At 41.0% G+C, this 18,329-nt stretch overlaps 2 protein-coding genes across 13 annotated transcripts in view; one reads left to right on the top strand and one right to left on the bottom strand.

The window, feature by feature from the left end:
• Window positions 1-13,175, bottom strand: part of DNAJC5B (DnaJ heat shock protein family (Hsp40) member C5 beta) — a 60,232-nt gene extending 47,057 nt beyond the window's left edge. For 4 of the 7 annotated variants that reach the window (XM_064387750.1, XM_064387782.1, XM_064387768.1 and 1 more), the window contains exons 1-4: window positions 11,462-13,175; window positions 9,160-9,295; window positions 5,372-5,671; window positions 3,110-3,298 (exon numbers count right to left, since the gene is read on the bottom strand). The gene's annotated coding sequence lies outside the window, so the exon portion shown is untranslated. Of the gene's footprint in view, window positions 1-1,188; window positions 1,512-3,109; window positions 3,299-5,371; window positions 5,672-9,159; window positions 9,296-11,461 lie in introns of those variants that run through there. The other 3 variants (XM_064387759.1, XM_064387785.1, XM_064387794.1) reach the window with 3 other exon arrangements.
• A 264-nt stretch (window positions 13,176-13,439) lies between these two features.
• The window catches only part of PDE7A (phosphodiesterase 7A), a 76,484-nt gene continuing 71,594 nt past the window's right edge, over window positions 13,440-18,329 (top strand). For all 6 annotated transcript variants that reach the window (XM_064387674.1, XM_064387691.1, XM_064387658.1 and 3 more), the window contains exon 1: window positions 13,440-14,154. In XM_064387674.1, the coding sequence (XP_064243744.1) occupies window positions 14,017-14,154 (138 nt within the window). In that variant the 5' untranslated portion in view covers window positions 13,440-14,016. The remainder of the gene's footprint in view (window positions 14,155-18,329) is intronic.

Here is an 18,329-nt window from a genome sequence, read left to right as displayed (position 1 = left end):
TCTTTCTTGAAATCCCCACATAAGTCCTCAGGTTCTACCCTGCACCTACCATTCAGTTATTGTCTCCAAAATTCCTGCAAGCTGGCTGCTTACGTACATAGCTCCCAGGAGGGAGGGGGTGAAGCAGGGGAGATAGCAGGCAGTAGCCATTTCTCTCTAAAGCTTCATTAATCCCCACATTGAATTTATTGCCCTGTCTTAGAAATGCTCACTTAATTGATGGCTGAGAAAGATAAATTCTTTCTAAAGTGCTGATGAGTAACTATCTTATCTAGAGCCAGAAAGGAATGTCTGTTCAGTGGCTGAGTTACAAGTCAAAGAATTAAAGCAAAATGCAATCCCAGTGAGGGAATTACAGATTAACGGATGAGAAGACAGAAGTCTAAAATATTTTTCTTTCCTTAATGTTACTTACTGTCAGAAAGTAAAAATTTTTTTAAGTATTTCATTAGCATAAATATTTCACCAGTAAAGTAAATAAGCAAAACCATAAACATGAATGTTATTATGCACATAGCTACTGGAAATATTTCGCAATGGTCAGAAGACTAACATTTCAGTAAATTAGTAGCTTCATTGTTAACCATTTATCACAGCTGTTCTTAAGTTTTTTTTTCCTCACCTTGTTATGACAAGACCTTTCAGCTGGAAAATAGTCAGAGCTGAAACTCAAAGTCTGAACCCATGGGATCACAGTTGGCTCAAGTTAATCTTAAGGCTGCCAGCAAAGGAGGGGTGCAAACTTTCACTGATTTTCTTTCTTACTATTATTTTTTTCCTTAGTTTTCAGCAAAATCAGCTTTCTAGTCTGACTCACTCTGCAACTGGCATCATTACTAGAGCTGATGCAATGGAAGTGGTGACATCACACCTTTTCAGCAGCAGTAAAGCCTTGCATTGTTTTCAGCTCACCACAGAGCTGCACCTTAAGAAGGATATAGGAGCCAGAACACCATACAAGCATGAAGCACAAGTAACTTCTGTGGAAAATAGTACAAATAAGGAGAATTAAGGCTCCTCTGAACTAGTCTGTGGCTAAAGGATAGGCCAATGTTTAACTACATATTAAACACATTGGAGGCCTCTGCTGCCAGCTTAACACTGCCATGGTACGTGACACAAGGTGCTGTTCCAGTTGAAATGTGCTCTGCCAATTCAATTTGTTCCAACAAAACACTGGCAGGTTACCTTTGCCCCAGCAGGATTAGTGCTGCAGCAGGTATCGGTTGCCCACACGGCCCCAACGCTCTGTGGTTCCGGCCCAGTGCACTTCCTCTGTAACCAGGATAAAAGCAGACAGGCGGCAGAAAATCCTCACCAAGCGCTCTGCTAATTTGACAGAAATGTAATCATGTGCCCACACCTGATCCAGATCAAATTTGTACTGCTGGGTGATGTGGCATGGCCCAGAGCCAGCGGTAATGATTGTGGAACCACAGCAGCCGGCTAAGGCTTCTCCTGCAGAGGAATTACCCATACAGGAGACTGCAAACACCGAGTGTGGCCTATCACTGTGGAAACAGCTTGTGCAGGCTCCCCGAACGTGCCCCGATCTGCACAAAACAGACACAGCGTAGCCCCTTGCCAAACCACCTTTCTTTCTACCCTCAGAGCAGGGTGCTGGGTTAGCTTCTGACTGAGAGCATTAAGCACAGGAGGGGAAAAAAAAAAAAGAAGGAAAAAAAAAGGAAATTACATGTCTGAGGTTTTTCTTTCAGGCAAGTCTCTTATAAAAATAAAGGAGTGTACAAATGTCTTTGTTTCCCTGCCAACTTTTATAAGAACTAATTAAGACCAAGAAGAGCTTCATTTTCCTGTTTATTTCATAGAGAGAACAGCTAATGAATTTAACCTATTGATGATTTTGCAGCTGCCTGCTTTAATTTGCTTATTATTAGGAAACAAAAAGTTAGTGTAACAGCAAAGAGCTGCCAAAGCCGCTGAGCGGTCACTGGTGCGTGACCAGTGATCCAGCTGTGTGATCAAATTTCAATTAGGCAGCTGTGACAACAGAGCACGGGCTGTCCTTCTGAGCAAGAAAACAGTATTAAAATTAAGGCCACTGCTTAGTACTTGCTTATTTTCAAGTTGGCTGATTTGCCCATAATAAGGTCAATATAACCATAAAGGGAGAGACTGCTGGCATTTATTCTCTGCCAAGTAACATCTTGAACTTTTCAACTTTATGATTTATCTATTGACTGCAATAGAAAATTCAGGCTACGAAATGCAATGGTAATTGCTATCAATAAATGAGAAATTATGTTTTACCTGAAAACAATTTTCAGAGGGAAATATTCACAGGCCTTAGCATAACTCGTATTTCTTAGTTCAGACAAGTGGATTACAAGGCATTTATTATATCAGGGAGTCCTATGGCTTTATGGAAATTGTCCAAAATTCAATAAAGAATTTTTATGATTGCTATAAACTGTACAAAATACGTCCTTTTGATTCTGAAGGTGAGATCCCAACCCTCTATAAATCAGTGACAGAACTCACAGTTGAGATTGACAGCAAATGAGCACCCAATAATTTGCAAGTCTTATTTATAAAATTTTCCATAAATTACTGTACATGACTGGGGAACCTTATGGGTTTTACTCACAATAAACTTTACAGTGTGGGTTTTGGGTTTTTTTTTCTAAAAGTGGCGAGGGGAGGATGATTCATTTCAGAGGAAGTGAGTTACTCCATTTTCTTGCTTTCCTTAAAAAACAACTCTTCAAACTTTTACATGTTATTTCAAAATATTATTTCAAAACAATTTGCAAATATTAGCCAGGGATTCCCAAACTCTGGTATCCTAGCAGCAGACTACCTAAGCTACTTAAGAAGGCATGGGAACTACTGCTGCCGTGCTGCAACATCAGTCCCCAGCCAAGGTTAACCCTGCATCAGCTTCTGAAGTTTCGTACAATTCTAACTGGAAATTAGACTATCAAATAACAGCTAACTCTCCAGATTCCCTGTTAATTTTATTCCAAAATCACTAATCTGAAAATGTGAAGCTTTTTCAGGGAAGCAGGGCAAAAGCCCTTCTTAGAGCAAGTAGAAATTGGCCACCAGAACCTTTTGGTTGGAATGTGGCAGTATTATAAAAACTTACAGGGTGTGCATGGAATCTGTGCCATAGGAAGGGGAAATGGGTTTCTGCAGAATGCATGTCAAATCCGAGCAGAACAGGATCCATATTATGTATTACTTGGTAACAGTCAGTATATGCTGCTACTGTTGGTTCACATCATAATCTCCTTTGCTGGTGCCAGGCAATCAGATTTCACTGATTCTCCTTTTCCTATTTTATTTGAAAGTCACATGAAATTTAAATTAATGTATTGTTACAAATTGCATACAAAACAATGTTTTTTCCTACATTTGATAAGTAGCAATTATGAATAAGTTTGCATGATGAACATTTGTTTATTTTTTTTTCCAAGTAGTGTTTAGAAAGATCTATTTCATCAATTGTTTCCACAAATGGACATTCATGCATACAGATATGATAAAGTGACAAGAAAACAAAAATAGAACTGAAAATTGAATTATAAAGTAATTTAAGCTTTGAATATATTTGCTGTTTGGGAGCATAGCTTCACACTGCACATTTATCCATATTTTGCAATAAAACAGGCACTTGTAATGCAAAAGGTATTGACTTGCAGCGTATTAGTATTAATTCTGACTTCTAGCAAATTAAATTCTCTCATTATCTGGGAATTGATTATTATGGCTACAGATGCAATGACATGTCATTTGCCCGCAGATCATCTATTTCAAGATCACAGGAAGATAAGCAATCTTTCTCCAAATTAAGCTTTTTGGGCCTGTTCTCAAGTCTTCATAGTCTGCAGAAATGTCAGCATTTCTGTTGGGGTTTTACACTCAACCTCTCTTTTAAGATAGGGCTGTCTACTTGTTTTGTGAAGTCAGAAGTTGGGTGTGTAAGTAAAACCTCCTGCATAGAACTAAGCAGACGTCATGGTTTTTCCTGGTTTTAGGTATTCCATAAAACACACTGCCTTGCAGGTTTGGAACAATTTGCAGACTAGCACATTTGTTCAGATTTTATACATTTTAGTATGAGATTTATTACTAAAGAATTCTATTAACAAACATTCCAAGTCCAGGGTAAGATGAAACATTATAAAGGCTGCTTATTCTCTTAGGCTTATACTTGTATAAAAGTAGTCTACAAATTCCTAGTAATGTAATTTAATCTCGAAAACTGCTGACATGGTATTGATTTATGTAGATTTAACTGATGTTCTGACACGACTAGAGGGTGCTCTCCATAATCCTAGCTCAGCAAAGCATGTAAGAACACGCATAAAATTAAGTATATGCTTTGTACCACTAACACTTTATGCCAATTAACCCATATTTTCACCACAATTTCTGCTATATCTCTCTTGTATCATAAATATACTACATAAATATTTTACATATGTTATATATTCCATACATACATTACATATTATTCTTATCTGTTATGTATTTCAATATGTTACTCACGTATTCCAATGAATATATTTCTGTGAGATTTTAAAACTAGACTTACTAAAATGAACCACTTTTTGAATTATATGGTATCTGAGTAACTCCTTACATAACGCTGATTTACACCATGTAGGTGAGTTTTTATGATAGAGATGATGTGGTCGAACGTAGGCTGACTCCAAAAGGGGCACTCCCATTGCTAGTCACATACCTGCACCTTGAACCAGCTGCGCTGTTTGGCTGGTCCCATGTTTTATGGGGGGCGAGGAAGGGGGGGTGGGGCTAAGAGTAATTTTTTTCCAGTTTAACTCTCTAAAAGTCTCTTGGCTTACTCTAGAGTGAGCATCAGTACTGGTAGGAGCAAACAGCCAGGAGGAGTGAGATGGAGGGGCATGGCCTCTCTGCACAGCAGGATCTAGTTTAGCACAACGTGTATTAGCAAAATACGTATTTTAAAACTACATTTCCAGTGCGCTTCACACCATTACAGGGCTCAGCCTCTTTGTTTTACTGCATTACTCCCTGCTTCCCCACCCCCTCCCCCATTCAGCTTTTATAACACGAGACTTGTCTCTAATTAACTGCAAAGCTGCTTTTAAGAAATTGACGAAAAATGTTCTCCTAATACTCAGACTCTCTTTTATCTGAACATAGAAGTTTATCAGAGCTAATCCTTTTAGTATGCCCTTGTCTTACAAAAACAATTTTCTTTCTTTTGGTCAAGACAAAGGAGTTCAGGAATTTCTGTAAACTAACCCTCCCATCACTTTGTTGCATTTTTGTTGACATACTGGCGATATTCCTTCCAGTTTTAATTGCGTTAAGCACATAGAAATTTAGTGAGCTGTAAATGTGACAGGATGCCAGTTACCTTTTCGCAATTGTTGAAAACAAAAGGTCTAGCAAAGAATAAAAGCAGAGCTAGTCTCTTGAAAGTAATGAAATCTTCTCGCTGCATTTGCTCAGGTAGTTAATGGGAAGACTGGCAGAATGACAGATGTTTTTCCAGACTTGCAGGAGAAGTCATGCTAATGCTAACCCTGACACATTCTTTCCTTCACAAAGAAATGTCAGGATGCTACATGGCAGAAAAACAAGAGCAGCTTCAAATATTTAATCCTCATGCTTCTACTGCTGTAACTTTTGATAGAAGAGCAGTTCCACCAATGAACTGAAAAGGAAGAAAAAAGGTTTAAATCCTGATTAATTTCTGAAACAAGCTCAAATTTAAGGAGAAACTGAGGTAGTATGCTTAAGCATTTTTTGAAAAGGCAGAAAAATAACTGCTTGGAACATAATTAAGCCATTTTATTTGAATACTAATTGGTATCCAGTTTTACTACTAATGTGATCCTCTGAATGAGATTGTTAATTCTAATAGTAGTTAATATTTATTTCAACTTAACTTTTTTGTTAGGGAATAATTGCACACAATAGCCCTTCAATAAAAATAAAATTGAATAGTAAAAAAGCCAAAATGTAAGAGGAATGTAGGTGTAAGAGAAAGACTGTAGGTTCCTGGATGTAGTCATCCAAATTATCAGAAGTGCAAATGCTGCCAATCCCATTTCTGATTTGCTTCATACACCAAAGAGAGACTGTTGCTAAAGTGTCTTTTTGTTGCTAGAAATTTTTCATTAATTTTAGCATATATAAAAAAGCAACTAGTCTACATTTTCATACAAATAAACTTCTGCAACAAGGGAGTGTGCTCATCTTTAATACAGACATAAATTAAACCAGACATAAATTAAAATGTTCTTTGTCTGAAGAAATTCTAGTGTTATTGCCAGCACTGGTCCTATAAAAACCAGGACTAGTTAAAGCTCATGCTTGATTTATTTATTTTTTAAACAGGAATTGCATTAGCTGCTTCTCCTGTGGGCTCATTTCACTACAAAACCTCCTGCAGAATTAATTCAGTGGAAAGCCCCTTCTGCTCTAGAAGAACGCAGGACCCCAAAAAGGTCTAATTTTTGACCTATAAACAGCAAAATGCTTTCCTTTGATTTTTAACAACACAACACAATGAGATTTATAAAACACTGTTGCTTCAGCCTAGGTGGTAAGCATCAACTTTAGCTCATTATTTCACTTCTGTCAGCATTTGATAGTGTCAGTTTTAATATTACACGACATCTTTAGTATACATAATAGGCCAGTAAAGGATCAGCTGTAACATTAGGCATCTTTTGAACTTAAACATGACTTCCAAATCCAAACCTAACTTTAATCCATAATTATGGATAATTTTTTAAAAAATAAAAGTCTAAATTGCTTTTAAAAAACCCTTGCAAAGACTATGCTAAAAATTACACCTTCATGTAAAGAAATTTAGAAAGGATGTGCAATTTTAATGAGATACTGAGGTAGAAAAAATTAAAAAATGCTACCAAACCAAATCAAAATAAATCACTAGATTTTCTAAAGATAGAATGGGAGATTGATGCTCTACAGTTTATCATGGAGGCTGCCAGGTACTGTACACTGAGTGGCATGCTAAGAAATGATTCATCTGGTGAATGTGCAATGAATTTGCTACATCTGTTCATAGGGGTCCAAACCCACCTCCATTACCAACATAAAAAGCTGTGAATTTTCAGATTCTAATAACACCATTAAACTTATAAGCTGTACCTCGGAAACTGCACCTGGGGTTCTCATATCCTCCCACTCCGATATTAAAAATATTCTGCACATCAGCTGTTATTATTCATGTGAAAATGACACAAAGAGAAGCTTTCTCCACAGGCTTATGCTGACACCAACGCCCTTAGTCATTTAAACTGTAGTGTGAGGATTTTTGTCCAGGTAAATGTAATCATCAGAATTCCAGAGGCTGAGACCAGTTAAGCTGTGTGCACTCTAGCTAAAGCTTTTTAGAAGTGCATTTAGAAAGAATTATTCTCAATCATATCTTCAGTGGAGTTAGAAAAAGCTGGCTTTGAACCCATAATAGATTTGTGACAGTCTGTAGCTGGGTTTAGAACTGATTTTTGTTAGCCTGTTTCCACAGTCAGTCCTGTTCCTGGAGGCTATAATTTGTCAGTAAAACTCCAGTCTTAAATTAAGCACAGAGTATGATTCTTGGGGCTGGAAACAAATTAAAACTTGAAATGCTCTGCAATCACTCTTTAACTTTCTGCTCCAGCTTGCTGGTTTTGGCATAGAATTGGTACATATCTATTAGCCACTGTCAGTTTAGTGAAACTGAAGTTATTACAAACATTGAAAATATTCTGAAGAGGTTTCAATATAATATTTAAAATACCAGAAACTGAAGCAAAAGCAAACAAGCAGTCTGCCCAGACAAGTCAAACCAACTTTATCTGCCTCTCCAGCAGAGTGACAAAACCTGTAGCTAATGGGAACACAGCACACGTGACTTGGCTTGTCTTCGCTGACGCCGTCCTTCTCCACGGCCCACCCTGACAGTGCCATAAACACCATCACATATCCCACTCCATCTGATTGACTTCACAGACACTCACTGAAGCACACTTAAATTAGGAGAAAGGTTACACCATGTTCTCCTTCCTTTCAGTGAAGAGAAAGACAACTTCAAAGCACAACTTGAAGGGCCTGCTGTCTTTCCCTTAATTATTGACTACGAAATTAGCCTTAGGCAACTACTCTCCAAGTTAAGCCTCTAAAGTCAGGAATGATGAACCTGGGCCATAGAAAAGATAAAGCTACTGCAATATGGGTGCAAAAAAAATGACTGTAAAACATTCCCAGAGGAGTTAGCATGAGTTGACAGGATATACTAGATACCATCCTTCAGATCTCTTCCAGGTCTTAGACTAACTCATTCATGGAATTTTTACTGCTGAGCTGTTTTGAGAGCATGCTTATTAAAATTGCAGATGACAGAGAGCCAGGAAAGTCTGGAAGTATATTGGAGGACAGGACTAATATTCAATCTTGACCAACCAAAAAAATGGGTTGAGAAAATCACAATACACTCAGGTGAAGGCAAGTGCAATTTATCTCACTCAGAAAGAATGAACACGCTGAGGGGATGATGCAAAGTTCTGCAGAAAATATCCAGGGTGCAGGGGATGTCAAACTGAAGTGGAGACAAGAATGTTGTATTGCCCAACAATTCAAAGGAGCCCAATGCAGACTCAGGGCAAGGCAGAGGGAAGGGAGAGAAGTACACCAAATAGGGAGAGAAGTACATTTCAACTGAGCTGCCAGATGTCTGAAATTCCTATGGAAATATATAGTATTCACTCAGACAATAACTGTGGGTAGGAAAAAAAGGACTATCTGGTCATATGCCAATGAAATGCTGAAAACAATGTCCAAAAATGCATTACTGGGGATGTATAAGCAAAGACACTTTTAACTTGTCTAGAGAATAACCCTGATTTTCAGACTACATAACTTCTTCAGGTAAGAAGAAAAGCTAAAGTGTCTTGTGCTTGTTTTGATCATGTACCTGTACAAATAAATATTTCCTCTGTTCTCAGGATGTTTTCAAAATACAAGCACATTATGCCTTTGAGGATGCTTATTTTCCATTTTGTACAGAGAACACAGGAAAGGCATCCTCTTCTGCTCAGACTGTTCAGTTCTGCTAGCGTTAGCTGGGTGTGCCCCAGAGAGGCACTCCGTGCCGTGCAGTTAATCCTGCAGAATGTCTTGCTGGAGTACCTGTGTGATTTCATCTTCTTTTTACTGTAACCAGGAAACTCTGATTTTGTGATCTTCCATCTCTCCAGTTTCACAAATGCTGCTCTTTGTGATAAATCCAGCCATCAGTAATGCTTCTTCCTTGCGAGACGGCACCCTGAAAATAATAATGACATGTAAAAGACATTAATGCAAATGTGAAAAGAAACACTGAAACATTATTAATGCTCCCAAAATTGGAATATTCTAATTAATAGCTGTATCTGCCATGATAAAGAATTCACAAGACACAGGGCTTACATGGCTGAACTATGGCCATGTATATAACCTCATAATATCCTTGGATGCATTTAAGGTATGCACCACCATGGTACTCAAAGAACTCCATGGTTGAAATGTAATTCAAACAAAATGCTCTGAATAAATACTTTGGAGTTGTTTAACCTCTATGACAAAAATCAATAAAACCTTCTCTCCTTTTCTACAAGCTCTTAGCATGTAGCAAGTGAAGACAACAGACAGCATTGGCAGAATATAAGTCACAGAATACACATTCTTTTTGCAATAACCATATTGCGGCTGAAAATATGTGATTTACCGATAATTTTAAGGCTTTCTCTCTCATCCTGAGGTAAGATTGGGAGTTGGAACTAGATGATATTTATGGTTCCTTCCAACCCAAACCATTCTGTGAGTCTTTAAGAGTCTTCCTTGTGAAGTCACTCAAGAAATCAACATTGGGCTAATATTAATAGTGTCTGTATTTATTTAAAAATAGCAAATTGTGTCCCGAGAACATCACACTTGTGGAAACAGTCACTGCCTGAAAAACCTATGCTTACTTCTCAATAATGTATTTCAGTTTCCTTAAAGGTGTTTATATAATATTAATTAGAGATCAAAGATAATCTGAGGGGCAACACTGGATATGTTATTTAAGGCTACACTGTCTCAGACTGAAAATTAAAGTGTCCTTTAAGAACTAATTTCAAATAATCAGATGGAAAGTATGCAGAGCTGATAGGAAGCATAAAACACACTATCAATAATCTTCACTTATAGTTTGACCATATAGGATTGCAATATACACTACTTATATTGTGAAAGTAAAAATATACTTTTTCCCCCTAAAAAACATGACATATTTTTGATGAATTGAATGTCAGATTGACTAGACTAAAAATTCATCCTTCCTGAGTACAGAAAACAAAAGAACAAAAAATAATTTTGAAAATTTATTGGGAAAGGGAAATAGTGACACCAGTGAAGCTGGTGGAGTTCTATCAGTAACTCAAATGCACTGCTGATTTAATGTAAGCAGGCCAAATATGAGTAAACTATCAAAGAATGCAGAAGAAAACCTTACATATCTTAATTACTAGGAAAAAAAAAAGCTGAGTATGTTATTTTACTTTGAACTACCATGCGCTTATTGTATCTTGAACTATTGCATGCATGCATTATAAAATCATACTGAGAATGCTTGTGAGATTTTTATTTTTTTTTAAAAAAAGGGGGGAAACAGCTGAAAAAAGCTCTTAAGACACAGCAGTTGATCCAGTGTCCTCCTCATGTGTCCATATGTTCTTTTGGCTATCCATGAGACAAAGTGGGATTACAGCTTTGCTAAAGGTGCGTGTGTTAACTTCACAGCTCAAGGTGAAATGGCCATCAGTCCACGTGTAGAAAACTACTTGCTTCTAGAACTAGTTCAAACAGATGAAAATCCTCCATACAAACCACTTATTCTTTCCAAATGGGTTCCTCCAAAGCTGTGTCATTGCCTATAAATAACCACCATCATGTGAAATCTAAACCTTTCTGCCAGTAAGCAAGCACTGAGAAGAACAATGTATTATGCAAAATTAAATCATATGAATCATTTTACAAAATCTGATTTTTAAGTGGGTACAGGCACTTCATATATTATTCAAAGAACAGAAACGTTCCCTTACCTATCATGCTATATTTAGGATTTTTTTTATGATGGAGAAATAAAAGAGATGAAAGGATGGAAAAAAAAAAAAAGCAGTTGCAGAGAGACAAAGGGAGGCTTAGTCCTAAAAAAAAAAATAAATAAAGCAAAGTTTATTTCTAGGTGTCCCAGCTAATATGATGTACATAGCTATGGACTTGTAGATCACATCATGAATTATTCCTTTTCTCCCTTAAAGTGAAATTCCTGGAATTGTGTGATTTGCAAGAACCTAATGTTTTGTGTTAACAAAAATTACATGGTTTTACCTCTTTGTCTTGCAAAAAATCCCATCTCTCCCCATTCTAAAAATGAACCACAAGGGTTCAAATGCAAATACAAACTCACCAGTGGATTGCATTTGATGGATGATGCATTTTGAAACAAAACTATCTTTCCATGTTTGATTTTCAAGCAGCTGTTCAAGGCCAGGCTGTACTGACCGGTGCTCAGCCTCCTGAAAGAGCAGCCAGAGAATCCAGATCTGGCCCTGGTGACACCACAGCCCTCTGAGTGCTGCTCCTCCAGTGTCAGGGCACAGCCTGTGGGATGGGGAATGGGGAACTGAGGGCTGATGGACACAGAATATCCTGAGATGGTCTCGGGTTCCCTGTGTCCAAGATGACCCCAAGAGTCCCTTTTTCCCAGCCCTATGGTCGAAGAAAGAGTCGGAATTCTTCGGCTCTGTTTCACAAGGTTGTTTATTGTCTATTATCTAAAATACTTTTTCTCAGACCTGCAGAGGTCTGCTCTGCAGGTCTGTCAAGGGTACACTGTCCACCCCTGGGCTGGTGTCTGCATTTTATATTATGAGTTACATGTACTTTATTTATCATTTTCCAATATTATCACCTATGTTAGACAATCTGTCTCTACTATAAACCAATCTAAAAGTGCCAGCATCACCCAGAACATGGAGGTTAGGAAGGAGAAAGAAGAAGGACAGGGAACGCCCAAATTCCTCCATCTTGGGACTCCAAACCCCATTCTAAAAATCCCAAAATTCTACTTTTCACCCTGTGACAACTACTATTATGCTACTTAAACTTTTGTGACTTGTAATTCTTCGTAAAGGTTGGTAATTTGCTCCATGGGTTAAGATCGAAATCCCAAGTGTCTTTGGCTTCCTGCCAGGACTCCCCAGCCCCCTGCCAGGGACACGTGCCATCCAGGGCACCCAGAGGGTGTCCTGGGTTCCGACAAGATGGAAGGGATCATCATAGTCCAGCTCCTGTCCCTGTGCAGCAGGACCATCCGCAAGAGTCACCACGGGGCTGAGAGCACTGTTGAAACACTTCTTGAACTGTCCGGCTGGTGACCACTGTGACCGCATCCCTGTCAGGGCCCAGGCACCCTTTGGGTGAAAACCTTTCCCCAGGATTTGACCTAAACTTCTCGTGACGCAGCCTCACACCATTCTCTCGGGGATGAGGGGTTATCACACAGGGGTACTGAGGCAAACACCCACGTACCACGTTTCTGGCCCGGCGCTTCCAGGACCCCTTGGGTCTCACCCAAGCAGTGCCACACCTCAGGGACTGTGCCCAGTTTTGGGCCCCTCAATTCAGAAGGGATATTGGGGTGCTGGAGCAAGTCCAGAGAAGGGCAATGGAGTAGCCCAAGAGTCTGGAGCACAAATCTTAGGAGGAGCAGCTGATGGAGCTGGGGGTGTTTAGAGAAGGAGGCTCAGGGGTGACATTACAGCTCTCCACAGCTCCCTCCAATGAGGTCGTAGCCAGATGGGGGTCAGTCCCTTCTCCCAGACAACCAGCGACAGGATGAGAGAACATAATCTTAAGCTGCATCACAGGAGATTCAGGCTGACCATCAGGAAGAATTTCTCCACAGAAAGAGCGACTAGATACTGGCATGGGCTGCCCAGGGAGGCGGTGAGGCCACCGTCCTTGGGAGCGTTTAAGGAAAGACTGGACGTGGCACTCTGTGGCACAGTCTAGTTGTCACGGTGGTGTTCGGTCCCAGGTTGGACTCGATGCCCCTCAGGCCTTTCCCGGGCCCATCCGTTCCGCGGCTCCGTGCCTCCCAAAGAAGCGGAGGGAGGGAGGGAAGGAGGGCGGTGCCGCCCCCCGCCCCTGCCAAGGCGCGAGGGGGAGGGGGCAGGGCGCATGCGCCCGGCGCGCGGGGCCCGCCGAGCCGCCCCTGCCTGGTGCGCGCGGACGGGGAGAGTGTGGGCAGCGGTGACGTTATGACGCCGCTGTGCGCGTGTCGCCAGCCGCGCGACCCACGCACGGTCCGCCGGGCTCGTGCCTGCTCCTCCAGCCGGGCCGCCGCGCGCGGGCGGGGCGGAGGCGCCATCCCTCCTCCTCCTCCTCCTCCTCCTCTCCTCCTCCTCCTTCCCTCCGTTCTCCTCCTCCTCCCCCTCCTCCCCGGGTCCCCTCTCTGACGGCCCGGCCCCTTCCCCTCGGCAGAGCGGCGCCTCCTCCTCCTCCTCCCGCTCCCGGCTGTGCCGGACAATAGGGGCGAGCGCGGCGCGTGTCTCCCCCAGCGCGGCCCCCGGCCCTCCATGCGCGGCGCCGGGCAGCGGGGCTGACAGCGGCTCCCGCCGGCGGCAGCGCGCCTGAGGGAGGCAGGGAGGGAGCGGCGGCGGCCGCGGGCTGCGGGCCGGGACTCGGCGCCCCGGGCGCTGACAGAGCCGTCCCGCTCCGCCGCCTCCCCCTCGCTGCCGCCGGCGGCTCCCGCCGGGCTTTGGCGGCGGCGAAGCACAAAGGCGCGGGGCCCGGCGCGGCCCGGCCCGGCCCCCCGGGGGGCGCGGGGGCGGCGAGGAGGCGCCGGGCCCCCGCGGGGCTTCGCCGCCGGTCCTTCCTCGCTGCGGCGAGCCCTGCGCGGGCAGGTGCGGCGGGCGAGGCCGCTGCCCCGCGGCGGGCCGGCGCACGGAGGCTTCGTCAATGGAAGTATGTTACCAGCTGCCCGTGCTGCCGCTGGACAGGCCGGTGCCGCAGCACGTCCTCAGCCGCAGAGGGGCCATCAGCTTCAGCTCCAGCTCCGCGCTCTTCGGCTGCCCCAACCCCCGGCAGCTCTCGCAGGTAGGCACTGCCGCTGGGCCCGCCGCCCTTGTCCGCCTGCCCCCGAGTGCCGGCGCGGCGGCGAGAAAAATGCAGCGTTTCATATTTTTATGACTGGTTATTACCGGGGTTATCTGTCTAGCGTCGCTTGCGATGCGAGCGGTGAGCTGCATGGGGTTTATTTCTACAGCCAGTGGGTTATTTTTTTCTCCTGTAATTTTTAAGCTGGGACTGCTTTTTTAGCTCTTTTATGAGCTTGGGCTTTCTTTGAAGGGTCCAGATTTCCTATGGGGTTGCCAAAAGCTGCAGCGACTTTACTGAAATGGTGAACATGCACTGCAGTGTTTTATTTGGGATGCTCTGCTTTTTCTCCCTCCAACTATTGAGGCTTGGCAGTTTGTCTAGAAGGAGACAAAGATCCTTGGCTTTTTCGTTTCCACGGTATTGCTCCCAGCCCACATTACATCAGTCACAATGTGAATTGTACTGTATTTTGTTTCATCTGATCGTGTTGGAAATACTGTTGAAAAGGTCATTATAACTCTCAAGACAAAAGGCAGGTTTTTCTTGTGAACACTGCCCTAAATTTCTGGATGTGCGTTAGTATGGTTTCCCAGCACCCAGTGATAAAATTATATTCTGGCGGAAGTCTCTGGAGAAAATCTGGAATTATGGTGGAAAGCATATGTTTTGGTGGAGTCAGCCTGTTTTGGCTTCGAGGGATTTCCTATGTCGAGATTGAAAGGTCTGTTTAAGTGCTGTGAAATATGTTATCCTTACAAAAGATGTTGTCTTTGCATGTGTAATGGTAGTTTTTTGTTCTATACGTTTTTGGTGTATCTGACTAAGTTATTCTACTTTTTTTTTTTTAATGACTTGCCGTGCTACACATACGTCTTTGTCGAAAGTACAGAGCTGCCAGTCGTTTTTGGCTTCTTCCCCTGTTTCGTAGCAGTGGAGCTCTGTGTGTGTGTGAGCATTAGGCACATGTATGTTTGGACAGGAAAAATGAACAAAATACTGTGTTAATGACCAGCAACTCGAATGCATGTGGAAATAATTATTAGCAAGCAGATGAAGATGAACATATGTTGACAATGCTTCCTTCCCTGATATAAATGTAATAATTGACAAAAAAACTTTGGTTTCATGGCAAATTAATTTTCCATGGCAAATTTAATTTTGTAGCAACGGGGTTAGGCTCTTTTCCATTTGTACTGCTTGTTCCGAGCTGTACTTGGTGATGGTGGCTTTTCCATATGCATAAGTCGTCTTCAAAGTCCAACCTAATATAGCACATTTCGTTCTGTGGAGCTAAGAGAAGAGTCTTCCTTGTTTGAAGTATCTGGTTTTCTAAAAACGAATAGGGAGAATGGTCAAGGTGATATACATTGTATTCCTTTCTGTACGGTCTCCAGAACAGGTGATGCATGAAGTCTATACAAGCTTACCAAATTACATCTGGTATTGACATTTAAAGCGCTTTTTCTCTAACTTTCAAGCTTCTCAATGGATTCTTTATTTTCTGGCCAGTATGCTGCAGGTATATTAGTAGAGCTCAAAGAAGAGGTGCTTGAATAACTTGTAAAAAGGGAAATTATGTGTGCTTAACCAAGTAGTATTTTGTCTGCATAAACCAACAAGTAACCAGGTTTATGCATTAATAAGAAGGAATTAAGATATTTAAGTGAGGAAGCCTTTGCTGTTGTCCAACATCTGATTATCTTTACCTTTTTTTCCTCTTTCCCTGAAGTCTTCAGGAAACAATAGGATGTGAATAGGTGTACCAGACCTGCAATCACAGGTTGGTGTAAATGATGGACTAAGAAGCATCACTAGTGAGATCAGTGATTCTGTGAATGTAGCTTCACCTTACAAGTCTTTTGTAAGACATTCCAGTTTCATTCCTGTCCAAAGAGAGCTGAACCCTTAGCAGTTTGTCATTTTCAGTCTTCTGCTCCAGCTAGCTTTGAGCAATAGGAGTAACACTAGAAATATGCACCCAAGGAGCTGGTATGTACAGCCAGCATTTTACAACTAATAGGCATTTAGCAGATTTTCTTGAAAATTGTTATGCCTGGAAAATTACATTCCCACTTACAGATTAAAAGTCACTTGACATGATTGAGTCATAAGATGTTTTAGGCTTATCCTTCCAGCAAGAAGGTATTTTATATAGGAAACATTCATGAGATAAATGCACACTACATTAGACATAGCATTTAACTGGATAGTCCTAACCAGGCAAATATATATCTCTTAATTTATTAAGTAGCATTTCAGTTTTGTTGAAGTTTCTCTGCATAGGTTCAAAATGTTTTCAAAATTGACAATATATGTTGCTTTTTTAAAGCTTAAATCATGTGGTGCTGGAAATGACCTCGAGGATTCTGATCTACTCCTCTCAGCCCTAGGAAGGATAAATTGTACTTACAGCATTATTGGCAGATGTTTGTCTAATCTGTTTGCTTAATCTATTTTTTAAGATATAGTCTTATGAGATGCAGTGAGTTGACATAACTCATTATTGCTGAAGGTTAAAAGCCCTGACATTGGGCACGTGTTATTACTGCTTCCTTTATGCCATCTCTGATGCTTGTCAGGTGTTTGCTCATTCAGTTCACTAAAACAGCAGAAAACTAACACAAGCAGGAAACTTGGTAGCTTCCTGCCATCACTTTGAATAAAACAGGCTTACTGAAGTTTGTCAGAACTGATTTAAAGGAAAAGATGGTACCACTAGGCTTTTGAAAGTCATAAAAGCTTTAAATAATAGAAATTACTCAATCTCACTAGTCAACTGTTCTTAATAGTGCTTAAGTGTTCTTGTCATAAAACAATTCTTTCTTAATACTGAAGTCTTCCTTGTGGTGATTTGCACCTTTTACTGTATGCAGTAAATGCAGAGAAAGGCTTATTCCTTTATCCTTGTTGTTTCCTTTTATGTGTGAATTATTTCTTCATACTACTATTAAGTCGTCTTCATTTTTGTCAATTTCAAAGTCTTTACAATAAAAATAATAAAGGTAACATCTAGAGGTTATTTGTGATATTTATTGTTTAAGTCCAGTTAGGTGAAAAGCTACTGTTGTATGGGTATGTACAAATGTTTCAGTTAATAATCATCTTTAAATATGAAATAATTTTAAGTGCAAGTGTTAAAAGCTGTTTTTAAGGGCATTTGAATGTAAGTGTTGAAATTACCAGAACATTTCACATTGATGAGATTTGAATTTAGGTTCACTGTGAGATAAGGTGGATGTTAACTAGTACCTTGGATCATACATTCAGGGTGTTCATTCCATATATTACGAAATTATGTTTTTCAAATTAAAGCTGAGCTTTTAGAGAACAATTTTTGATTTATTGCCTCATCTAGTTTTTAACTTGGGATGTTAATAGCAGTAAAAAAGTTTCTAGAATTGTGCTTACTTAGTGTGAAAATTCTTAGTCTGCATTTTTATGAATAAGGGTTTATAATGAAAACCACTTCACAAACGTAGCTGCAAGCTACTTTTAGATTGTCCTGCATTGCACTCCCCCTCACCCCATGTTGAATTGACATAAACATATCACAAATGAGTAAGAAAACTTTGGCCTAACCTGCTATTTTTGACTCATTTCCATCTTTCTGCTTTGTAACTGGTTCTTCAGTCTCTTCAGTTCGTCCAAAAACGGCATCAACAGTATCTAGTAGCAATGTCTGAAGAGAAGTAAAGATCTAGCTTTAGCCTTTCTGTCTTTAAATGATTGAAATTGGTGATGATAAAGAAAGATGTCTCCTGATGATGCAATTGCATGAAGAGGGAATGGAACAAATAATAGAAGACTCCATTTGTGTCTCAGAAATGTAGGCACCGTCTCCACCTGAAGTACCAAGTGCTGCTGTGTACCAGGCAGTACCATGTCCTGCCACCTGCTAGTCACTAGCCCCTTTCATGACCCTTCATTGCATCTCCATTTCATGCATGTAAGCAGTGTAGTGTCAGGCTTGGTGACTCTCATGCCTGGACAGTGGATTGTAGATCACGCATATGGAATCCTGGATTTGACTTGGAGGATGTAGTGGGGGAAAAAGTCACTAAGAGCAACTGGAAATGTACTGCATTGGTTGATTCTTCAGTGTGAGGTGTATCCTTCCTCTTTCCCGGCATTAACAAAGTGCTTAGGCCACTTTTTTCTGTGTATTTTTTCTT

This window comes from Passer domesticus, chromosome 1 (genome assembly GCF_036417665.1).
Source record: "Passer domesticus isolate bPasDom1 chromosome 1, bPasDom1.hap1, whole genome shotgun sequence".
In the NCBI taxonomy this organism is placed as follows: Eukaryota; Metazoa; Chordata; class Aves; order Passeriformes; family Passeridae; genus Passer; species Passer domesticus.
Note: the sequence above shows the minus strand (reverse complement) of the source record. Positions and strands in the feature narration are given on the sequence as shown.